Raw genomic sequence first — 24,903 nt, 5'->3', positions numbered from 1 at the left:
CTGTGAAGAACCCCCTCCTGATGTCGAGCCTAAATTTCCCCTGCCTCAGCTTAACCCCGTTCCCGCGGGTCCTGTCACTGCTGTTAACGGAGAAAAGGTCTCCTGCCTCTCGACACCCCCTTACGAGGAAGTTGTAGACTGTGATGAGGTCTCTCTTCTCCAGGCTGAACAGGCCCAGTGACCTCAGCCGTTCCTCGTACGTCTTCCCCTCCAGGCCTTTCACCATCTTTGTAGCCCTCCTCTGGACACTCTCCAACAGTTTCATGTCCTTTTTGTACTGTGGTGCCCAGAACTGCACACAGTACTCGAGGTGAGGCCGCACCAGCGCAGAGTAGAGCGGGACAATCACCTCCCTTGACCTACTAGCGATGCCGTGCTTGATGCACCCCAGGACACGGTTGGCCCTCCTGGCCGCCAGGGCACACTGCTGGCTCATATTCAACTTGCTGTCTACCACGACCCCCAGATCCCTCTCTTCTAGGCTGCTCTCCAGCGTCTCATCGCCCAGTCTGTACGTGCAGCCAGGGTTTCCCCGTCCCAGGTGCAGGACCCGGCACTTGCTCTTATTGAACTTCATGCGGTTGGTGATCGCCCAGCTCTCCAACCTATCCAGATCCCTCTGCAAGGCCTTTCCACCCTCATTCGAGTCCACAACTCCTCCAAGTTTGGTGTCATCAGCAAACTTGCTCAAAATACCTTCTATTCCTACATCCAGATCGTTTATAAAAATATTGAAAAGTACCGGCCCTAAAATGGAGCCTTGAGGGACCCCACTGGTGACCGCCCGCCAGCCTGACGCAGCCCCATTTACTATAACCCTTTGGGCCCTGCCCGTTAGCCAATTGCTAGGGGTATCTTTAACAATATAGACAGACCATCACATTTTTCCTCTACATTTTACAGAAAAAAAATGAAAATCCATGTTTACCTGTCAGTTTTGGTAGAAAGGATTCCATCACAACTATAACTTGTGTATTGGAAGGAACCTGGCAGTTTTAAACATCACTAATAATAGTCTGAAGAGGTACAAAGCTGTAGGAACTTGCTGGAAAATAACAATAAGCCTTTAATAAAGTTTCCAATTTTTGCAAAAACATTTTGACTGAATTCCAACTCTACTTAAAATGTAATTAAATATTTACATTTATTCTCCAATAAGTATTGTAAGTAAATCAATTTCCCAATTATCTTAAATTTTTGTATAGTATACAATTATTACATTTTTGTAATAAATGCGCAATTCTAATGAAAAAATAATGATCTTGAACTTTAATAGAGCCCTTCATTTAAGGAGATGAAAGTGCTGTACATTCATCCATTTATTATGCCTTACAACCCCCCTGTGATGTAGGTACTATTATCATCATTTTACAGATGGGGAAACTGAAATGCTAATTAACTTGTCCAATTTACAATACTGGTAGCTGTAAACTTAGTATGTCCTATTGTACTCACATGCAAAGCAAAACTCAGCTCATCCTGCAACCAGTATTTACTACAATTTCTTAAACTCTGTGAGCACTTTGCATATAGGAGAGAATATATTACAAAAGCCTTTGGAGAGCTGGTTTTGTCTTGGCAATGGCTTTGAGTGCTACAGAATTCTGCTGCCTAGTAACAAACATCATAGCACCAGTTCATTGTAAAGTGTCACCACATTCCCCAGTTAGTCATGGAGATGATGTGCATTTTAATTTAAAGTTATTAGCCACTCAAGTGCACATTTGTGCTTTAATTCTGTGTGATATATCATACTGCATTTGTATACACACAAAAAGAATACTGTTTGACAAACTCATTCTCTCAGTTTACTTATGTGATCCATAAATTTCTTTACTCGGTCAGGATCAACACCGTTTGCCCAATAACCTTCTTTCTTGAAATACGAACCAATTATTAGAGCATTTGCATCCACATAATTCTTGACATTCTCCATAGTCACTCCAGACCCAATCAGCACAGGAATCTTCACAGCACGTTGAACCTCTGAAGTAAAAAAAAATAAAATAAAATAAAATAGGGTTAAATCCTCTGACTCTGTCCCATCTTCAAAATTCTCTAAAGACTACACGCTCCAACTTACCTTTGTTTTTGAAAAACTGTGTATCAAGAAACTCATAAGCGTAGTATTTCTTAGTTCTATAATAGAGTGATACAACTGATTTAGAGAAAACACCTTTAGCTCTCAACGACTATTAAGAAAATCTCACTTTCATTTAATTTTGCATTCTGTTATTGTATGAAACACTGCAGAATAATATTCCTGACTGCATATTAGACGATGGTTTCGGTGCTACAAGAGAGATGAAAGTTGAGTCTTGGTACCCATAACTGTACCCATTTTTTTTTTCGCCCTCAAGGAAAAAGATTCAAGCAAGATTAAGTGAAAATGATGGGCAGGGAGTGCACTGCATTTTACTATATTCCTTTATAAACTCATTTCTATTCCACGTCCCTGGTAAGAAGAGATGCTGGATTCAGGAAGCTTTTGCACAGCAAGACCTGACCCATCTACTTAATGTGACTGTTTACCATTTTGCTTAAGTGGCTCTGCTGTGGTTGGGGTACCACATGCAGAAAATAGCTATCATTTTCTACTGTGTTGCAGTAGCACCTAGTATAGATTCCAAACAAACCAGCTCCGTTGTCTTGAGAAAGGATTTACTGCTGCTGGAGTGACCATGGGGTTTATCTTGTGCTATGGGGATTTTTAACTGCGTTTTCAATTTCCCTCACCTTAAATGAAGTGAGTGACCACCTCTTCTCAATCTTTCTATGAAGTAATCAGTATATAGACACAAGAATAAGACGAAATTCTTGCTTCCATTTATTATATCAGCTCACACTCTTTTTTGCAAGTCTGGTGAGATCATTAAAGTGGCAGAACTATTCAGCAGAGCTGCGCTCATTACAATTCTTCAGTCATCAGTTTAAATCACCATAATGGTAGTTGGACTGGTGTGTATTTCTGCCAGGTCTCTGCTGAATTTATGTTGACAACTAGCAGAAGATCTTCACCGAAGAAACAAAAAGGGCCTTACTCACAGGGAACTGAAAAAGAACATGCTCTCTGCTTCATGGCAAGTTTCAGGGACACAAAAACAGTAAAGCAAGCAGTGGTTATAGGCTGCATTGATAGCTTCAGCTAGTTTCCTAAAACTCAAAAGACAGCACTGATAAAGACTTCTTCTACTTCTTCTCTTTCTATAAATATCAATGGAACGAAAAAGACAATTTTTCTGCATACAGTATGTGCTACTGTTTTGACCATGGAAAGGTTCTCCATGGACACAAAAGGTTATTAGGGTACTTTCTGTAGAACACAAGCCAGTACTAGCTGGGAAAACTAGAAAAGCCCTCGTTCTAGAGTTACTAAGCATCCTTTTCATCCCTTCATTTTGAACTGACCATCCTAAGAGTCACTCTCAAGACTTCTTCCCTTATGTAGAGGAATGTTGTGAAGCATTAGTTCTGACCTTTAAGAACATATAAATTGCTTTAATTGGTGACAATATACTGATGCAAGATGGTTAGAGCTTGAGAAAACTAGGAAAAACATATATGTAAGTAAACAGTGTTTTGAAGCAGACTTTTTGTTTTAAATAAAATTTCAGCAGAAGCCTAAGTTATTAAAGATGCTTCAGGAAAGAATAATTGTGTATCACCTTGCTACTTCACCAAAGAAAAGGGATCAATTAAAATGCTCTTGAATTTCTTTTTAGGTCTCATGTCCTACCGTTTTTCCATCTAGGAACAATAACTGCTTCTTACAAAATTTTTAACATAAAAGAATAAAACATTTCACACAATCCTTATTGAAAATTTCAAACAAAGCAGAATCATATATATGTGATTAAAACTACGGTTATTTCTTTGCATATTTTATATTCCTGTGGTTGTCCTGCTTACAGCAACAAAACAATTCATTTTTAGTTATTTATAACATTATTACTGAAATCCTGTTCTAGAAAAATTAGAATTTTATTTATATAGCACCTATGTACTCTTGGAAATCTTATTTGCTTTACATAGATACCAACGCGTAATTAAGGTGCTACAACTGACCGCAGATTTGTGCAACTGTACTTTCCTACATTCCCAGAGGAACTGTGTTCCTAGTCAATATTGGTTTTTATGACAGATGCATAAGGCACATTAGCAGGTAGTTGTTTTGTAATTATTTCACATTGGCAGGAAAAATGAAGAGCCAAATAATTAAACAGAGCATGATCACACAGGTGTATGACAATAGGTTAGTCCTACTAGGCAAAGACTGAAACAGCAAAACACGAGACTGCTGTGAAACTATAAAAAAAACACAAAGCTTCCCTAAATAGCAAGGTATCCAACTCCTGCTGTGATCCGTGTGTGACACGTGCAGTCCACATGCATCTGCTGTACTGGAGATTTATTCAGACTGTCAATGTGAAGAACAGCAATGGAAGTGCCCAGTCTATAATGAGACTGGGTTATCTAATTAAGTATGCTACAAATACTACTTTTAAGTCAAGCACATCAAGGCCTATAGTTGATGAGTAGAGGATGATTTGTCTACTGGCTGCATTAATACAAATTCTAACTTGCAAAAGAAAATAAAGCAACAGTGGTGAGATGCTTCCACATGGTGACATTCAGTCACTGTCAAGATGTCTCTAAGCACAGAACCTTGTTTACAGTCTTTTTCAGCTTTCTTCTTCTGATTATATTTTTTGATGAAAAGAGAAAAGGAGACAATTTTGTGATGTTAAAGTAACAAGATCCTAAACTTTACAGAACTTGCATGCTTCTCTATTTCAATGAACTGTAACTAGAGGGCACTGTGCTCTTTCTTCTGACAGTACGTCTGCAGACATGTCTTTAATAAAATCAAATGAAATAGTGCTTGGTTGCAAAGCACAATGAAAGCATTTGAACTATGGTATGTACAAGTTACATGAAATAAAGGCCAAATGCTCCTAGCTTGAAAACAATGGCAAAGAGCCGTGTAAAAATAAGCACCACTGTGCCAATAACTTGCTCGACTACTCTTCTTTAACAGCTTTTTCATATGCAATAATCACTGTACCATACACAATGCTATGTTTATGGTAATATTCCACTGTAACCCATTTTAGCTTTTTAATTCAAAGGACTTTTTTCCTCTGTCATTAAATCTAGGGCTTATAGAAAAGTACAGATCAGACATCTCCCATTTATTTATAGGAGGGTACCGCAAAGGCAGCAGCCTCTTATTTTGACCTAAACAGACCATCAAAAGGTAGGAGGGTGAATCAGTCTTGATGCCCCTTCTATGAACACTAAAGCATGAGGTGACAGCCAGAGCCAGATGTTGGATTTTGTGATGTGCCCAGTTTTCCACCAGTCGCTCAGCTTAGGCCATTTAGTTTGTTCATACAGGTAACAGTCCTTACACACAGGCTTTGGTCACTTAAATACAGGCTGGATTTGAACCAGGTTCTTCAGCATTTATCCCAAAGAGAAAACCTGATAGATTCACATCCTCTAACCAAAGAGCACTTTACCACATAAACTGGAACAGACTTATATAACCTCTTAAATGAAAATGCTTTAAGAATTAAATTGTAATTCAAAATGCTCAGCTATAATTCCTGCTCCTTAACAGCCTGGAGTTGGCATTATGATTTTCAGACCTCTTGCTCCCTTGGCTATTGGTTCCTGGTAGGCTCAGGGAGCCCAGGGCTGCGAGGAGAAATGCTGCAGGTTCCTTCAGGAAGGCAGCGACACCAACTACAAACACAACCCTGCTGAACACACTTCTGTCTTGACAGGGAAACACTCGCTTCCCACACCCCATCACAAATCAGTCAATTCAACACGCAGACACAAAGGCAAAAACACTTCCATATTACTACACAACAAAGCTGAAAAAAAGATATGACAAAACCTCATCTGTCTCTTGGTTCTTCTATCAGGAGATGCTTTGCAGTGTGATGAAAGATGCCCAATTGTATCACCACAGTACAGCACTTTCAGTGCTGCATAAATTCGTCAAATGCAAAAATTTAACTCATATCAACAACCAACTTTGTATACTGTACATCTGATTCCTTTTAAGAATCTACTGACATAAATATGCCTAATTTGTCATTTCCTTACACCATGAAGTACTGATTTCTAAGCTCTTCTCAACTGTTTTAAGCCACTGTACTTTTCACGAGATGCAGGAAATCAACGGAGTTTGCATGTGCATGTTGGAAAACAGAATTTAAACTAGGATTTGCCCTAAGACTCATCAATTCTTCTTTTTTTTTTTTCCTTAATTTAATCTGCACTAAGAGAGAGGGGGATATATGGGGATAATAATTTCAGACAGAAAATGGAGCTCTAGATTAAGGAAATTTTGTAGTCTCTAAAATATGTCCCTAGCTTTCAGGGTGATCTGTTCCCACGTATCATTTCTAGTTTACTGTACTGAGCAACAAACTAATTTAAGAGCTCAGTATTCACTCCAACCAATCATTTTCTTTTTAACATTGGTGACTGAAGTGGAGTCATTTATCATCTGTTCTTTGGCAAAAACGTTTTGTTTTGTTTTAACATATGTGAAATTGAAAAAACATTTTGACAAGTTCAACATTCATTTTAAATGCTGATAAAGATGTACAATATGGGTAAAGCCCTGAAATCACTAAAATATTTCACTTTATTCCAGAAGATGTTGGGACCTAGGTCTCTATGCCAAAAAGAGCATGTTATTCACCTCCTCCTTTTGTATGATAACAAAGATGGAATAATGACTGAATGGTCTAGATCAGAACACGCTTAAAAAAGCAGAGAACATACCAGTATCTTCCTTCATTCAAAAACATTATTTTTGCCAAAAGGTACTGTTATTTGACCAAACATGCAGTAATTATTTCTGAATATTGGTCCTTACAGGTATCACTGCAACTTGAAACAGAAATTGTACAAGGGCAGATGCAGATGTCTAATAGTCCTTGTGATTTGTCTATACAAGAAGAATATTTGCTTTGGATACATTTCATTTAGCATGCTTTTAAAATTCCACGTTAGCCAAATGAATATATTTTAATGCACATTAACAGGGCTCCCAACTTAGAGTTCACCCTGATTGACTAAATTGAGTGTAACTGACTCTGCACTCCAAAACAACCTAGGTTACATCATGTTCATCAAAGTAAAACCTAAAAACAACACTTTCTATTTTATGTAGACAGACCCCCAAATTCAAGCCATGAAACTGAACTAAAATTAAGTGATGAAAATTAGAATTTTCATTCAAGTATGGAAGCAATCAAGTTTCATGAAGAAAGCCCAAACTTACGCCAGGAAGAAACGCATTAACACAAAGGACAGGACTTATAGGCCAAACAACTTTCCCTTAATAAAAAGTCCAGACCATTAAAAAATATATATTTTGATGACACATCTTTCTATTTTCCAACAGACCTGCATTTTTTTCTGAAAACCTCCTAAGCAGTGTTTTCCCTGGTATTACTGTTTGTAATTGTGCCGTATCAAAACGACCCTTTTCTTGCAGGACTTTATTTTAGATTGTGAAATATTTAAATCTTTCCACTGAAGAGTTAAACATTTTTATTTAGTTATTTTTTTTTAATAAGGTTATGAAGTAACTTTTCATTATACTAATCAATTTATTTTTTTTAAGGGGGGGTTAACTTTTACAACTTAAATTTTACATACTTTTTTTTAAAAAAAAATAAGCCTCAGCATCGTTCAGTATTATAAAAGCTTGAAATAATTTTTATTTTTGTCCTGTCAAATGGTTGTTTAGAAACATACCACAGACAATCCAAATAGAACCTCAATCACATCAGCTTTGCTGTACCATATCAAAGTCTGCAGTGAAAATTTCTTTTCTTCTTTTTTTTTTTTTTTTCCTTTTTACTTAAAGAACAGCAGACATATAAATTTCTTTCTACATTAACCCATTAACCCAGAAGCTGATTCACTGCCTGTTGTCCAACCTTCGTGTGACAGCTCTCACCTTTCAGCTCCTCAGGATCTGCGGGCAGCCCAGTAGCCTTGCCAGTCAATACAAGCCCGTCAGCCAGGAAGAGCTCGGCAGCCGCCGCGGTCTCAGCCACACCAACATCTGCCGTCAGAGCATGAGCACTGTAAACAGCAGGAATGTACCCTGTGGTTACTTTCAGCACACACATTTGTTATCCATCTTGTTCAATGTTTAGACTGCATTTCTTCATCTTCCCCACTGTCAGAACAATCAAACTCAGGCTTTTTGAAAGAGATGGTAAGCGGCCTATTTTAAAACGGAAAGTAAAATTGCTGTACAAACAAGAGGAAGAAGACCCAACCTCCTCCATCACAGCACCATAACTGATCGCTCTATTGCTCTGGGTCCTCTGTCTCTAAAGAGTGATTGCCAAGTGTGAACTACCAAGTGTCAACTGAGGCAACTGCTTGCACGTCAAGCACCTGTATCCCAGAAACGTTGAACACAAGAAGCTCTGATTTCAAGTGGGAGTTGTGGATGTTCGGTCATTCATAAATCAGATTCTGTTACTTAGAACTGCAATAACACCCTCCACTTCATCTCATGAAGTCCAGCTAACAGAAAGTATAGTTATTACCTATAATATAATCACAGGAATCATCTTACATAGCAATTACAAACATCAATTACCTGCAGACTAGCTTTTCAACAGCAGGCTTTGATACATGGGTGATGCACTTTGAAACCTATAGCGATAGCAGTTTTTAATTTAAACGGACCTAAACCTTGAAAGAATTCCAGTCTTTGCTGGTTCAACACCTGACTTTACATCCTAATTAACTGGAAGTATAGAAACAATAATGGCTATGGCCAATCCTTTGCACCAATGAGGGGCAGAATCAACCTCTTCCCTGGATTAGCCTGGATGGACAATAGACATGGGGGGCCCAGTTTTGTTCCATATTAGTGGTAGGACATGCTTACTATGCAGTGCTTTCTACTAGTGGTGATGGGTGCAAGAGAAAGTATACTAAATCCCTTTCTGTAGCTGGAGAAAGGTGGGCCTAAATCTCTAATACATATAATAAGGTAGTAATAATAGGGCTCTCAGCATCTCCTTCTCAACTTCGGAATCCCCCTGAAAAAAAAAACAACTCTTTTCCTCTCTTAAAAAAACAAATCATTTCACCGAACTATAATCCAAATATTAACCTATCAATTGATAAGACAAAGGAAGAGAATCACATGATACATTCATCAATTTTTATGTCTAAAAAAAGTATTTTTAATATATATCTTTATATATATGAAGAAATCATTAAAAAGAAACAACACCAAAAGGACCATAAAAGCTTAATTTGACCATAAGACATTGTTTTCTTTTCTATTTTGAAATTTATTTAAAAACAAACAAACAAAAAAAACCACAAAAAAACACAAACAGGTATTTAGAATCTTCCAAACATGGTTATTTTCATGATTACCCATGTACTACACACAAACACTTTAATTAGGTTATTTAGCATGTATAATACATAACACTTGAGCAGTTCTTCTGGAAAAAAGTGACATATGAATAGCTAAAAGTACTGTGTGACAGTTACGATAAAATATCAACAGAAAAACTGGGTTCATCTGTCATAAGTTCCTTCTGTTTGATAATCACAGAACATAATCCATACATAGACAGCACCGACTTTAAGTAGAAGAAACCAGTATTATTGGCAGCAAGGAGAAAAAAAAGAGAATAGCTTTCTAAAACGCCAGAATATTATGATCTGGATCCTTTGTATGTGGAAACTGCTTGCATAACTAAAAATAACCTTGGATGCTTAGCCTCCTGAAACATAATTTCTTTAAACATAATAGGCATATGAGGATATAAAATCTCACCTGATACCAGATGCAAGACATTTACAGTCTGCATTTATAAATCCTGAAGGTTAAGCTGAAAACTTCACAGATGCAGCAACCTGCAGCTTACAGGTGCAAATTTATTTTTGAACATATCCCCTAATAGTGCTGCAAGACCTTGCTTGAACAATAAAGCTCTCCCTTTATCATTAACTTTGTTGATGTTAAATAGACATAAAATAATCAGAAAAAGCGAGAAAAACGTAAGAACATTATTACATTAATACTTACATAAATATTGCTTATATTTACCTGTGCTTCTTTTTAATATCAGCAAAAATCTGAATATTCTCTGCTCCAACTTGTTTTCTGTATCGTAGCAGGTTACCTGCACAGGCATTTATGATCCCTTCATCAGCAACGTGAGAAAACACAAACCCTTCAGCTCGGATAAAATCAAGACCTGGAAAAAAAAAAAAAAGAAAAAAAAAAGCATTGTCTTAGCCAGAACCAAAGACTGAAAAACAAAACTAAAAGCAAAGTCTACCCTACTACCCGGCTCTTATCTGGTCTCGACACAAGGTACTCCGTGTGCTCTAAGACTTAATCACCCTTGCTTTCCCACATATTTAAGTCTTTGTACCCACGGTATAGAATCAGGAACTGCACACCCTGCCCTGCCACTCTGCCATGATGTCCAGCGGGCAAGAGCCAACGAAGAAGTGGGTAGGCCAACGCATAGCTCCTTTGTCCTAATGATGTGGCTTCCCTCCAAAAAAGGGCACTAACTTTGGTTTCACCTTTTTCCAGATACTCTATGATTGTATTACTTCTTTCCCAACATCTATTCCTCTGTTAAACATGCCTGAAATTAGCCAACAGGTCAAAAAGCGACAAGGACATGGACAAAGAGAGAACAGCACAGGTCTTCTTTTCTTCAGGAACTTTAGCAAAAAAACATAGCCTGCAACACTTTACACACATTATTTTACTCTTCATCTGAATGTAACTTGTTTTCTACGCAGCGCAACATCAAGAAATTACTTCTAGAGCTAGGCGAAAGGTACAGAAAGATAAGGTTTCTACTCCACTCCAAATTTACTGCAAGTATCAACTCTACCTTACCTCAGTACCCAGTGTTCCCCATATTCATTCTTTCTTTGAATTAGGAAGGTTTTGTGGGATGGGTACTTAAGAGGAAGACTAAGAATAGAAACAACTTCCACAGACCATTCATTTACTCCCAGGTTCCCCCTACACAGCCTTTGAATATCTTTATGTTTAAATATTGATGCCTTAGGCCATGGCGTAACAAACCCACCGCGATTAGGCACAAGATGACAGAATTCTGACTCCTTTATTGTGGTCCTCTCTTCTCTCCAATCTTTTGTAGCCTTGAAGCTTATTTCACCTGTCCTTTAAGATGCGTAAAAGCTCAGCACTCATCTTGTGCAGCTTTTGCTGTTCTTCCAGTTTGCTCCAGAGCTCTCTTCCAGGCCCTTCTGAAGTTCTGCTGCTCCTCCAGCTTTGAGTCAGCTGCACATTTAATTAGAGCTGACATACCAAGGAAACAAACGCATGTGAAAGCAGCCATCAGGGATGCAACCCCACCTACCCGAGAACTGCTTAGGCAACAGAGGCCTCATCCTAACACATTTCAAATATAAACAGAAAGGATCTTTAAAATATATTTACCAAATGACAAGGTGCCTGCTTATTTTAAAAGCTAAATTTCAGTTTCATTCCAAAAGCCCTGAAGTTGCAGAAACAGAAGCTTATGCCTGATAGAGGAGAGCCTCTATTGCTTAGCAACACAGACTCCAGCTAACAAGAAACATCACAGATGGTGCCAAATCAAATATGAGCTGTCCTATGCCTTGAAATTAGCAGGTGAAAAGCATGGAGTATTCTCAGGATCCAAAGATACGAATATGTCACAAGTATAATTAAAGGTGCTAGTAGGAAAGAAACAGTGCAAATAGCTAGACTGAGATTTCTGCATCTAGGAACAAAACCCACATATTTTCATGTAAATCATCCAGATTTACAGTATAATTCAGAGTTAAATAAGTAAAAATAATTATCCTCTACTCACAAGACTATCAGTCAGAATAAAAATATGATAAATTTTCACAGCAATCATAACAGATACCTCAGGATGAGGGCTATTCATTTACTGAAGCTCCCTGCTTACATGTTTATTGATGTTGGTTTGTGGTCCTTTAACTTAGGAATTTGAGACTTTCTGCTAAATGTTGTCCTTAGTTTAACAGAGCTGTATACTCTCTTTGGGTTTTGGGGAGCTACGAAGATACAAATTTTAACTAGTTGTAATAGGCAAAGGCACCAAATTGTTACTCTTCTGTTTTTATGAAACCATAACTGGACTCCGCTAATGAATTCATTTTTATGCTCATAAAATTGTGAGAACAGTACTATTTCTTATTTTCACATTTCCCAAGTTGAAAAGTAATAGCTGTTTAATAGTTAATAGGTAGTCCCTTTTCTGACTTACATGGGAACAAAAAAATCTTGTAATCTCACTGGAAAACAAGAACAGGAAGTTTCCAAGAAAACCTAGCAAACAGAGCTTCAAGACTGTTAAGAACGTGTAATCACGTAACCATCTGGAGCAGGGCCTGTTTAAGGATATAGATCTTGTATCTTTTTCAAAAGCTAGCGTTACTACACTTTAATCCTACTTAAACAGCTCTGCCTAAGCAGCGGTGAAAGTTTATCAATAATACAGGAAAGCTTTATTTTTTCTTTTCTTCCTGTGATAACTAATGAATAAAAGGAAAAAGAAAATGACAGACAAATATTTCCTTTGCTGGGTCAGAAAGTATTGCAACACTAAGTTGACTGAGGAAATAGTACTTTTATATTATCCATCTTAAAATGATGCAAATGTGCATTTTAACACCACAGAACAGTGAATTGGATACAATCATTAAGAAGCCCTTTCTCATATATGTTTTTATTCCCTGAATTATGAAGTCAAAAGAAGCTGGAAGCCAGGATTTACAGCTTTCACAGAATAGGATCTGGCATTTGCAAGGCTGCAGCTCCAGGTTGCTGCTGAAATTTGAACTTTACACAAATTTAAGATGATGCAGGTGAATTTACAGGTAGAATCTTGGCTTATATGCACAGCAAATTCTGAATCCCAGCTCTTCTTGATGCCTTAATTCAAAAAGAAGATGAAAAGATAATTTTTGTTCTGAAAATAAAAACTCAGAGGAGTATCAACCTCGCTTGCTATTGATGCTAGAGCCATACAGTTTTTATGCTATGGAAAACCATTTCTACTCAGGACATCATCTTGCAGCAGCTTCTTGCAGACTCTACAAGAATTCTAAGCCTGGAAGAAGCAGCTTCTCCAGAAGTGCTTGCAGCAGCATCTCATCTCTGTGAGAGTCGCAGCACTTGGTGCCTTGCTCCACAGCACCTGCAGATGCTTCCAAACATGCACCCACATCCCCAAGCATTAGCATGGTATCAGTTAAAATATAATAATAATAAATCAGCAAACATTTTCACATATAGTTTAACCTAATTCTATCCCACCTTAAACAGTATCTTTGAATGTAGCAAGCAGAGAATTTCTGTGGAGTATCTCTCTGCTGGTGGGTGGCTGTGGGAGAGGAACAGTCTCAGACAGGAAAGCTGTATTTATAAAAGACCTGGAGATATCTGGGTACCTAGGATGTCTTCTGATATGAAGCCTCACTTAATCAGCTACCAACTGTGCTGTTATCATTACTGAAGACTAATTAAGAAACTGTGACCGCATGGGATTTCTAAAACGTGGTCCTTAAAGAAAAAAGGGCATTTTCAGAGTCTGCTGGAGATGGTAGAAGATAAACTGAGTCATAAGTCATGACGACTAACACAAGCTCACCCAGGTATAGGCAAGCTGCACTCTACAGTAGACCCTGCTGTCCTTGCTCCCAGGCAAAGAGATTGAAGCTCTGGCAGACCACAAGAACGCAACTTGCCTCTGGCCCACGTGCTCAGGTTTTTCTCAGGTGCCTAGAATATGCAAACTGTTTCTCTGCATCACTGTTGAGATACAGATATGGGGATTGTTTTATGTCTCAAAGATCAGCAGATGTCTAGGACAATATTCCACAAAGCAATGATTTCTTGAAAACCTTTTCACCATTAAGTCTGTCTCCATTAGATTAATGATTGGCCAGTTCTTTCTTTCAATCACTGCCGCATGCTACTACGGAGAACACCCAGAATGTTCAAAAGGATAGAGAGACTGTCCTCATCATATATCCCCTGTATTGCAAGGGCTCTGCATCTCCTCTGCAAAGACATACACTGATAGAGCAGAGCCAAGCACAATATCTCATTAATGCAAGGAAAAAGGCAGAGAACAGCTGAGGGATTTTGGGTGATTCCTCTACATGCAACAGTCCTCTCTAAGATGACTATTGCTTCATAATTAGCAAACTTTCAGTAAAAGAAAAGCCATGTAATTTCGAAGTAGGTTAATAACAAATAGCATGACTACATGAAATTTAGTAAACAGACCAAGCACAAACGGTGGTTAACTTCAGGAAACAAGGTATGCAAATAAATAAATAAGGAAAACCTAACATGATGCCCAAATCTGACCCGGATTTAGTGAACATTCCTGAGCACTGAAAAATAATAAACAGTAACATTTGCTGTTTATTTGCAATAAACAGTAACATAAGTAATGGAGAATTTTTGTATCCTCTACAAATGCATGGAGGACCTGCTTAGATATATCATTTTGTTTCAACCTTAAGCAGTTGTAGCTAATTAAATCAGGGACTATAAACACGAGATTATACACCTCTAAAAATCACATGGTACGCCTGTTAATAACGAACCAATTGAAAAGTATCCCTAGCAAACAATTTCTGCCGTGCTTCTCCACAAAGAACAGTTTAGTTCCATGAAACAGGAAAGAAAGAAGATAATACAGTGTTTGGAAGATGTCATTAAAAACACCTTTTAAGAAGGTGTGTTTTCCTAAGAATAAATATTTGAGATTGAGATGGCTTCCGGTCAAAAATATAAAACTGTACTATTCTGTATTATCTCAATGTTTTGTGGTCTACAATTACTTAGGTATATTATTCTATTTTAAATTAAAAAGCCTACATCAGAAGGGTATAACATTGAGCAGCAGAGGACTTCACTAAGTATGATGTGACTGCCACACTATCTGTGTATATAATTATACTAATTTTTAACATACTAACATTATCATATCAGCCCTTAGAAACAAGGATAAATCATGCAACTTTCAAAGTCTTGAAAGCAAAAGTGAAAGCAGAAGATCCCCACACGTGCTCTGTCATGGTGAGCAGGTCCACGGCCTGTGGCGGTGGATGGAGGCAGAGCTGGGCACCAGGCCCGTGCCAGGAGGAGGCCGCGGCCTGCCAGACGCCAGCCCGAGCCTCTGTGCAGCGCGCATTTGGCATGGAGGCAAAAGCTTGCTGAGCCTTCCAGGGCAGGGAGGAGGTTGGCTACAACTGTTTGGGCTCACTAGATGTTTTTTGGTAACCTGAAGAACTGCTTGTGTTGAAAGTTATTTCTGTCAGAAGAGGGCAGACAAAGTTGTTCCCTTCTTCTGCAAGGCCCCTTGCTACTTCCCTGCCACTGCCCCATATCTGTGCTGAAGCTCTCAGCACAAACATGGTTTTGGTGTTTTCTTTCCTTTAGGTGCCTAATTTCACAAACATTTCCTAAAGAAATAAATTTAAAAAAAAAAAACAAAAACACCTCAGCCTTCTCAGATTCTTCACCCCATGAATTTATTATTGGATAAATCTGAAAACAACAGTAACCCATCAATATGCTGTCCTGTCTGTTTTACTGCCTAATGATGAGAATACCTGTGGAATTTGTTTACAGCAGGGCTTTCTGGATTTGTTGCCATTCTTTATTTCACTCAGAAAGAAAGGATGTTCAAAAACATTGTTAATATTTGAATCGAACAACTTAGGAGTTTTTGACAACTTATGATTAATTCAGGTAGTTTCCAAATTGCCCTCCTTAAGAGAACTGCAGTATTACAAAGTAAAAATTAAGGAAGCTAGGGAAAAATGAACAAAGGTTAAAATACACACACACATATATATAAAAATATTTATTCACCAGCTGTCTATAATCTTATTGTATAGTTGGACTGCTTTGGGACAGAGGTCCTGGCTCATTTCCTGTGCTAGGTTAACATTTGGACTTGATCTTAAAGGTCTTCTCCAACCTAAATGATTCTATGCTAGGAAAATGCAATGATTTAATCTGTTACTATTCGGCTATCTACAATATACTTATCAGCATAACCACATGTTGTAGATGAGTTCCTTCCAGTCACACCATAAACTTTCTGACTTTTTCCCCCCCCTTTACAAAATAAAATTACCTATGCCTAAAAACCACTAAACCACTTATGGTTTCCCTGTGCAGCTCTTCAGAAGTTATTTCTACCAGAGACAGGAGTATCTACAAGGAAAATGAAATGACTGCATAGTAGCAGGAGATCCTACATATGCTTTTTGGGTATAACACCTTCAGTAAGCACTTTGTAGTGAAAGCATGTTGGACTTGCTTTATTAGTAGCCACCTTTAATGACTATTAAAGTTGTATTGATATTAAAGTCACTACTATGAGATTTGCTATCTACAAAATAAGTCATTTTACTATGGCTTTGTCTAAAGTGATTTTCTTTCTTTTTGCTTTCCTGTTCAGTGAGCTTGAGAATCATTTTTAGAGAAGTGCAATGAAATGCATTAAACACAGAACACAGGCCTTTCTTAGCTGCTGTTCTCCAGTTACAGAGCAAATAGTGCAGAACAGTAGTAGAGCTGAGCAAAACCCAAGCCCTTCAGGAATTCTCTCCCTCATTAGTAATTGCTGAGAAGTAAGAGAAACACATTGTTCCCACACTACATCCCCTATACAGTGATCAATTTTGCTCATAAAAGGAAGCATAACCCACTAGCAGTCTATTACTTTTGAAAATAAGGTGCATAAATACTTTTGCAAATGCCGATGCATCTCAAGTATCCTACATGCATACAATCCCCCAAAATTAAAACTGGATTCTGTTAGCTTTTTTAGTTTAGCTTTTCACATAGGTTCCACCGCAGAAATAAAACCCGTGTTTTGTCAGTTTGTCAAGGAGTTACATACCTTATAAGTGTCAACTTCTGATTCTAAAGCACTCAAACCAAATCTGTGTTCCAAACACAGAGTAACAAATTCCCCCAAGAAAAAGGGATTCAAGATTTTTAGAACATATTCAACATAATTAAAACTGCCACTGCAGATGTTACTCCCTATTATTTTAACCGAAGCATGGGTTTCAATTAGTATGAGCATCTTTTAGTTTTATGTTCTTACAAAAGTCTGCCTGGTTACAAAATTTGTACAATTTACAAAATGTGCAACCTTACTATAATTACATATGCAATTTGGGTAAACATAGGCATCAACCCTCAATTTATGAAGTATTTAGGAAGTACAAGCTTTCCATATTAAACCAGTCTCCATCTTTGAATCAGGGAACATTCTATACGAAAAACTAAAATTGCTTCAGTAAGGAGTAGAAAAGAAAGGTCAGCAAGTCAAGGATTCTTGTAATAAGGGTAGATTAATTTATATTTAATTTCCCTGAATGTGATTTAATTTTAAGTAGTTTGGGTACCTGTACACTCAATTTTTTGTTTTTATACGAAAAGTTTCATTCATGAACAAATGCAGTTTTAAAATTTAGTTTTAATAGATAACTGTAGTAGCAACAACATATAATTAAATGCTGAAAAAGGATGCTTAACCACAGTGGGTTAAATTAATCTTCAAATATAATTTAACTGAAGTAAATAGAGTTACACCAAAGGTGGCTTTTAGACATCAGTAGGTTTAAACTAATCATTACATTTAGACAGGTTTCACCCAGAAAGCAGCACCAGTGGCCTTGGGATTTTTAAGCTGCCTCCTACTGAAGCACTGTGCGAGTATCATCTATTATAATCAAGCAGGCATCTTTCTCAAAATCTAATTTCTGCTTTTTCAGGGTACAGTGAGCTTTTCACATCTCATTTTTCATGGTATCTATGTTAGTACAATGCACAATTTGCAGAGAGTAAATGCCATAACAAACAACAGTAATAACATGCGAGTCATTTCTATTACCTGCAGCGAGAGCAACTGCTATCGCCTGTTGATTCGCAGCGCTCAGGACCTGGATGCCCAGTGCGAGGTGCGGGCAGGCTCGCCTCACGGCGGCACTGATGGCCGTCATCACTGCCGTCACTTCGGGCCCAGGACACACCGTGTAAGGACGATCGTGCATGTTTTCTACTATCAAGCCATCCTGTGGAGATTGTAATAAGGAAATCTGATTAAGCTGAAAGAGGAATTTAAGAAACATGGCTAGTTTAGTACTATGCTAAGTTTTGTATTAAAAGACAAGTTTAAAGGTTTTCCTTGAAAGGGTGGATTATCTTCAGTAAATTATGTTGATGCATATAACCACTTGTAAAAGTGCTTTCATCAACAGCATGGTATTTGCAAAGAAATCAGGAAGAGAAATAAATGTGATTTTAATTATACATTCATCAATTAGTCTTCCTTTGATCCATCCTAGAATGTGAACTATAGACAAATGAGTTAAATCTTATACCTCATATAAAGTAGTGTAGAGAAACTTCAATTATCCAAATGGAATATAGGATATTGAGTATGTTTAGATAATGGAGGATTTAGAGATAATCAAGGCAATTTTCAATTCAATTAATGTCAGAAAATGTGTTATTTTAGAAAAATAAAGGTTTTTGTTTGTTTGACTATTAAATGCCTATTTCCAGTGTGCCTAATACCATTGTATTAACTATTGATATTTCTCCCACTCCAGATTCAGGCTTACTTGAAGGAAGATATCGCTATTTATTATCTACGGTACCTCTCACTCCGTATGAACATACATTTAGCAAACAATGGAGTGACAATAAAATACTCTGCTGATATAATTTATGCAATTTATTGAAAATCTTTATACATCATATAGTGCCTTGTACATTTTCAATCATATAGTATATAATAGAACTTTTTCAACAACTGGAAATCATGTAATTTTGTCAAGGACTAATAACAACAGTAAAAGTATAGCCTTGAAACATATTTCAAGCCTGATGTTTTGCATTTGCAGTGAGAATTTTAAATGAAGCCAGAAATTTCTGACCTGTTTCAATCTAAAAATACAAAAAGTTTATAAGACAAATTAATTGTACATATAGAAAACAAATTCTATTCTCTCCGAAGTTTTACCACACATCACAATCCTTAAAATGGAGGCTCTGCACTTCAAAGAAATTCTGAATGAGACAGAATACAAAGAACATTTTAAAATAAATTAAAAAAAAAAAAAGACAACCAGAGATGAAATAAAGAAAGTCACATAATAATAACAGAGAATCAGGAAGAAGGAAAAAAAAAAAAAGGTTTCCTTTAAAAAAAAAATCACGTATGTAACGCTTCTTCAATCTTTGTTGTAGTGTAGAAGCCCTTTTGACAGTAAACGATAATAGAGTATATAGTATGTACATCAACTTTTAGTTAGAAAACCTGTAGCATTTTCAGGAAAAAACAAAACAAACAAAACAACAAACAACTTTTAGTTGGTTTCTCTGGAATGAGGTCAGCACTCTTACACAAAGTTGAAGTGACCAAGTTGTCTTCTCATACCTCAGTCCAAGCTACTAAATCCTTTTTAATGAACTAACAGAAAGAGAACCCTCTTAGCCTTTTTCCTTCTTTATACTTAAATTATACAATGTCATGAGAGAGGTTAATAGTTTATGAGAGAAAGTGAAGTTGGTCAGTAGTGACACATAGCAGAAGGATTAATGTAGGACTTCAATATTTTAACAAAACACAATAAACCCAAAGAATACAATGAACCCTCAAAACAAGGCGATTCTTTGAGGCCACACAACCTGGAAGATGAGATCCTTGGCTCAAGGAGGCTTAACTTGGCAGACTTCACCAGAACCTAGAAACTCCAAGCTGATCGAAGGCAAGGAGCTAGGATCTACAAACTAAAAGCTTTGGGCAGTCAAGAACCAACCTCAGTATGAAAAAAAGGCCTAGGAAATGAGCTTCAGATGCTCAGCTAGGAGCTGAAAAGGCAGAACAGACTAGCAGAACTCCACAGCAGCATCACAGTGAAACTGAGCTTTCCATGAATTGTTTCTATTTTAACAACTCAGGATTTGAATAAAGCAAATTATTCCATTAGATATATTAATAAATTTATTTTAAAAGTAATTAGACACTCTAGCCATAATACTGCGCATAAAACAAGTATCTGATCGAATACTAGTTCACAATGCAGGCAGATGGGAGGATTTCAGCATTTTTCTTTTCTACCTTATACTTAGTATATTCACTTTTTAACAGTTATCTCTTCCCATAGCCTCAAGGTCCATAGCTACTGTGAATATTTTTGGTATTAGTTTAATAACGCATTATTCCTTTGGTGCCATCCAATAGGCTATGTTCTTTTGCATATTATGTTTTGTTTAATTTAAAAAAGGAACAACATATGTTCTGCAATACAGAGAGCAAAACCACAGATGCATTAACGCAAAGCTTTCTTCCATATTTTTATATAAAAATATAACAGCACAGATTTCTGTGTTTACTGAATTTATACATATATAAAACAGACTTCAGTACTATCAGACAGCTAATTAAAATGGTGGAAAGAAAACAGTTATGCTGGATTAAAGTGCTAGGAATTTAAGCTTATGGTGTAGAAGTCTATCAGAACAGATACTGTATTGCACACTCCAAAGCAGATTTCCCTCGAATAGTATGAGATAAGACTCTAGCAAAAACCTTTTGGGCTTCTTTTCCATTGAATATTAGAACAATTTGAGTATTGCTTATATGTAAAGTAGTCTTATTCTCAGGAATTCTCGAACACTAGAGAAGTCACTCAAAGTAAGAAGGAAATAGAGAGCTACATATACAGAAAGTGCCTCTTGTACCAGTTTGCTACTGGAAAACAGGTCAGTTAAATACCTCTCTGACTACATAGGAAAACAATTTCCTTAGCTTTACTCTATTTATAGAAGTGACCTCTTAAAACACTTGTTGTGCACACATATGCAACCTCAGAAAAACCTCAAAAAATAGCCACAATGCTATAAATCATAATAGGTATAACAACCATACAAGCTTTATTTCACCCCCTCTGTAATATAAGTTTTAGTTATAGTAACTTTAACCTCAATGTTTTCCTTACAGAAAAACTTTACCTACAAACATTTATGTGTTATCAAAACCTTTGCAAGCTGAAAACAACTGTTCCTTCCTACTGAAGAGAGGCTTTTTGTGTGTCACCCATTGTTAAATAGACTCAGGTGTGCACTGAAACAATTACAGCTTCTCCCACCACCACAGTCAGTTGCCTCTAGACAAAGGAAATCAGACAGCCTTGTAAAGCATTTATTTGCTGTACCTAGACAATTTCTTTAAAAAACTCTACCTCCAGAACAAGAGATTGCTAACTTAACTCAGGTAAGTAGGCACCTTACGTTTTCCTGTATATATTGTAGGAGATGGCAGTGGGGAGACTTCCCTGTTTTATTCTACTGTAATAGAGCTGTGATTTAAAATGTTAATCTCTATAATCCCAATTTTAGCTATCTATATGTTTCTATAGCAGAAATGATAACTTACTCTGTCTCAACTGTTATTGAATCCTAAATAATTTTAACCATTATTGTAGCTATAAGGATAGTAGGCTTGGAACTTCTCGCTTTTGAGAACCTTAATGCAGAGCAGGTACTGGCAACCACCCTTCCAGGTACAGAAACAAGAGAAGGATTGGGAGGATCAGAATTGTAATAAACACATCTCCAGGAACAATCTAGGTAAAAGAAGCAAACCTAAAATGTTGCTTATTAAGAGGCACTATAATAATGCTTGCAAGTCAATGCAGCAATATATTTATTTCTTTAAGAAATACCCTTATTTATGTATCTAATCTTCAATGTCACCTACTCACATAGTTACAGCTAGGTAATAGCAACTAGTAAGGTGTGTTTCATCAGTGAAACTAGAATGAACTTGTGCTCTGTTATAAAGCAAGCTTCACTCAGGCTGATTTGAATGAATAAAAGTTAACTTCGTTATATTTTGCAAGTGTTTTTTGCTTAAACAAAAGCAGATAAGAATCTGAGAGATCACATCTCATAGCTTGTTTCTTATAAAATCTTGTCTAGGGAATTCCATTGTTTAGCAACACAAGTACAAAGCATATACATTTTGAGCACAGATGGCTTCCTAACTGAGCACTCACTTGTTTTCATTACTGTGCTCTAATATCACAAATCTTTCATATTTACTATGTTCAGTTGCTAATACGCCAGACAAGTCACCTTTTTCTGAACAAACTAGGAGTTACTTCCAAGTGTAATAGTGAGTGAGCGAGCCCACACAGCATATTTTTGAATGTTAATGCCAGTTCAAGCAACTTGAGACAACGTACAGACATTTAGTGGCAGCAATATGGTTACAAATCTTCTAAAGGCTACCATAGGCAAGCAGTTGGAAATAACAGTAAAAACATCCATGGATAAAATCCTTTATAGTTCTAGTTCTTTTTCTGCAAAAAAATGGACAGTTTAACAGTTCAATCTGAGTACTGGGGAGGGTAGAAACCAAATAATTCCATTACAGAATCAGGAGAGCTAACTTGGAAGAGTGGGATCTGTGCAAAAGCCATGAAGCTCTTTAGTATCTATCATGAAAGTATACGTTTCTCTTAGAGTACTGGGGAAAAACTAGACAAAGGCATTGCAGTAAGCATTAGGCAACCATAGTGATATTTATGGAAGCTCTCCTGATTATCTCCGACCTCTATGGCATTAATAAAGGATTTGCTTGTCATATTGCCTTAACACTATTATGTACAGACCTTTAGAATAAAGATTGGTTTGGCCTGTATACTAATGTTGTTACAACTTCTACAGGAAATGCAGTTATGCCTTGAATTTGTTCAAATATGTAGAGAATGACTGCATTCACCTCATCTGTCTACCTGAAAGGTAGGTTTAAAAATATATCTGAGTTGAGTGCAGTCAACTGTGGTGAAAGTAACTGCTTCTATACTCTCAGTCACCTTTAGATATACTTAGTTTTCTCTCTGTTGCTACGGTTTTAATATATAGTTAGTGTATACATAAGGGAAAACAGTAAACAAGTACTGGAATCTGGGGCAATGGCTTTTGGGTTGCAGATCACTTATGTAACCACTTCCTCTAACACAGGAAAACAAACTAGTACTTTCTATTCTTCTGAAGTAGATCAAATCACATTATACCTAGTGTTGATGCAGCAAAAGCAAAGACAAGACAGAATGTCACAGTACAGAACACAGAGCAATTGCACACTTGCTCTTTCTACAGGTATAAAAAGGAAGAAAACTGACTTGTTCTGTACCACTTGCAGTTAGAGATTATTCTAACTGGTAGTGCACTGAAGCTCGTCTACATAAACTTCATTCTTCTATGCTGTTGCTTATCCTTCCAACAATTCCATTGTCATCACTCTTTCCTAATGTAGCCTTACAAGTGCTCTGTCCATAACCTACTTCACGTGACTTGTCTTGCATTTTGACCTTGGTATTCCATAATCTAGACTAAACTCCTAGATTTAATTTTGCTCTGTCTGTAAGGTATCATTGTAACTTATGCTGTTAAAAAGAATAACCCAGTTTAAAGTTTTGCAGAAAACAGCAGCTCAGTTGTGACTACTTGTTCATTTAAGCCATTTTCAAACCCCAGACATCAGGTCACCACCTTAGCACACCAAAATGTAAATAATACAGTAGGCAGGTCAAATAAAAATCACATCAAAATGTGCAGACAAGGGGCAATGAAATGTTTAAAACATCCAACATTTCAAAAGGACATACACCCTGTTAAATTCTGCTGACCTAACACAGATGATTACAGCACTCTAGGTCCAATGGCAGTTCTGCAATAGTACCTGCCTCTTGCCTCTGGTCAAGAGTGGCCTTTTGGGCCTTCTCTTCTAGATGTGCAAAGCCTGCATGCTTGCTCCCGAGGGGCTAGGATGGAAGGATTAAATCAGGCAAAAAGGGGTGTAAGATGATATTTTGGTCCCTGAATAAACTATACTACTGTAGTACAAACGCTAATTGTGGGGGAACCCTGCTGCCTATAAGTGAAATATTCAGTACCTACGACTGTGCGTGTGCCATTCCTTCATGACTTCATGAAACCAGAGTATGCTGTACAGAGCTAAATAAAGTGGCTTGTCAAACTGGATGATGAAGCATCCTACATTCAAATACCTAGAAAGGCAGCAACAGTTCATGTTGCAGTCAACTTTCTGTATGTCTTTCTTTTAATTGACTTAATTCTTAGAAATTGACAGTAATCCTATCTAAGCAACTTAAATTGTAAAGTTTGAATCCAAGGTTTTTCGATTCTGGGTGCATGTGATGCATAGTTTAGGCTTTGAAACCTAGAAGGCCTATGCATTATGTTGAAATACAAAATGTATGTTTAAATGTCTTTCTGAACTCTGTGGCTTAAGACGTATTTAATGAATTCTACATCACTTGGACTCAATTTAAAGTATTCGCTATGCAGAAGCAGCTTTGTGTAAATACTGCCATAGGAGGAAGAAAACCAAAACTTACAACTCCAGCATCCTTGTAAATTTCTGCTTCTTGACAAGCTTGATCAATGATTTGTGTCAACGGAAGAGAACTTCTTGGTGTCCCTGCAAGAACAACATTGTTTACCCCAGAGCAAGCGCAAACTGATACCACAGACAGTAACAATTTTCTGGTAAAACAGCTATAGGGACTGGCACGCTGAAATAGGGAGAAGTGTCAGACTTGGCTGCTGTATCTCTTTGTGATGTGCCTTAATGGCATCTCTTTCCTTAGCTGAACTTGACAGATTTGCTGTAACTGTTTAGTTCCTAAAACTAATTTGCAAACTTGAAGAGTATCTGTATAATATCTTATTGTACCATGTCTGTTTATAGCTTGTTAATCCTG

General features: G+C 37.2%; 1 protein-coding gene and 1 long non-coding RNA gene across 4 annotated transcripts; one reads left to right on the top strand and one right to left on the bottom strand.

Moving 5' to 3' along the window:
- Positions 1 to 1,049: 1,049 nt before the first annotated feature.
- LOC310905633 (uncharacterized protein F13E9.13, mitochondrial-like) lies at positions 1,050 to 24,620 on the bottom strand. Of its 3 annotated transcripts, none has more exons than XM_083852187.1 (5): positions 24,538 to 24,620; positions 17,994 to 18,174; positions 10,124 to 10,274; positions 7,991 to 8,118; positions 1,050 to 1,986 (listed from the first exon to the last, which is right to left on the bottom strand). In XM_083852187.1, exons 2-5 carry the CDS (start codon positions 18,151 to 18,153, stop codon positions 1,796 to 1,798), a joined length of 630 nt encoding a protein of 209 aa, XP_083708313.1. In that variant the 5' UTR covers positions 18,154 to 18,174; positions 24,538 to 24,620; the 3' UTR covers positions 1,050 to 1,795. The 3 variants fall into 3 exon arrangements, with proteins under 3 accessions (XP_083708313.1, XP_083708312.1, XP_083708314.1); XM_083852186.1 differs by lacking the exon at positions 24,538 to 24,620 and adding an exon at positions 21,126 to 21,256; XM_083852188.1 differs by lacking the exon at positions 24,538 to 24,620 and adding an exon at positions 21,122 to 21,244.
- On the top strand, positions 21,256 to 24,531 carry LOC310905636. Its single transcript, XR_014589190.1, has 3 exons — positions 21,256 to 21,383; positions 22,841 to 22,915; positions 23,276 to 24,531. It is a non-coding gene; the product is annotated as an uncharacterized lncRNA (long non-coding RNA).
- Positions 24,621 to 24,903: the final 283 nt, after the last annotated feature.

Source organism: Anser anser (assembly GCF_964211835.1).
Source record: "Anser anser genome assembly, chromosome: 11".
Classification (NCBI taxonomy): domain Eukaryota; kingdom Metazoa; phylum Chordata; class Aves; order Anseriformes; family Anatidae; genus Anser; species Anser anser.
Note: the sequence above shows the minus strand (reverse complement) of the source record. Positions and strands in the feature narration are given on the sequence as shown.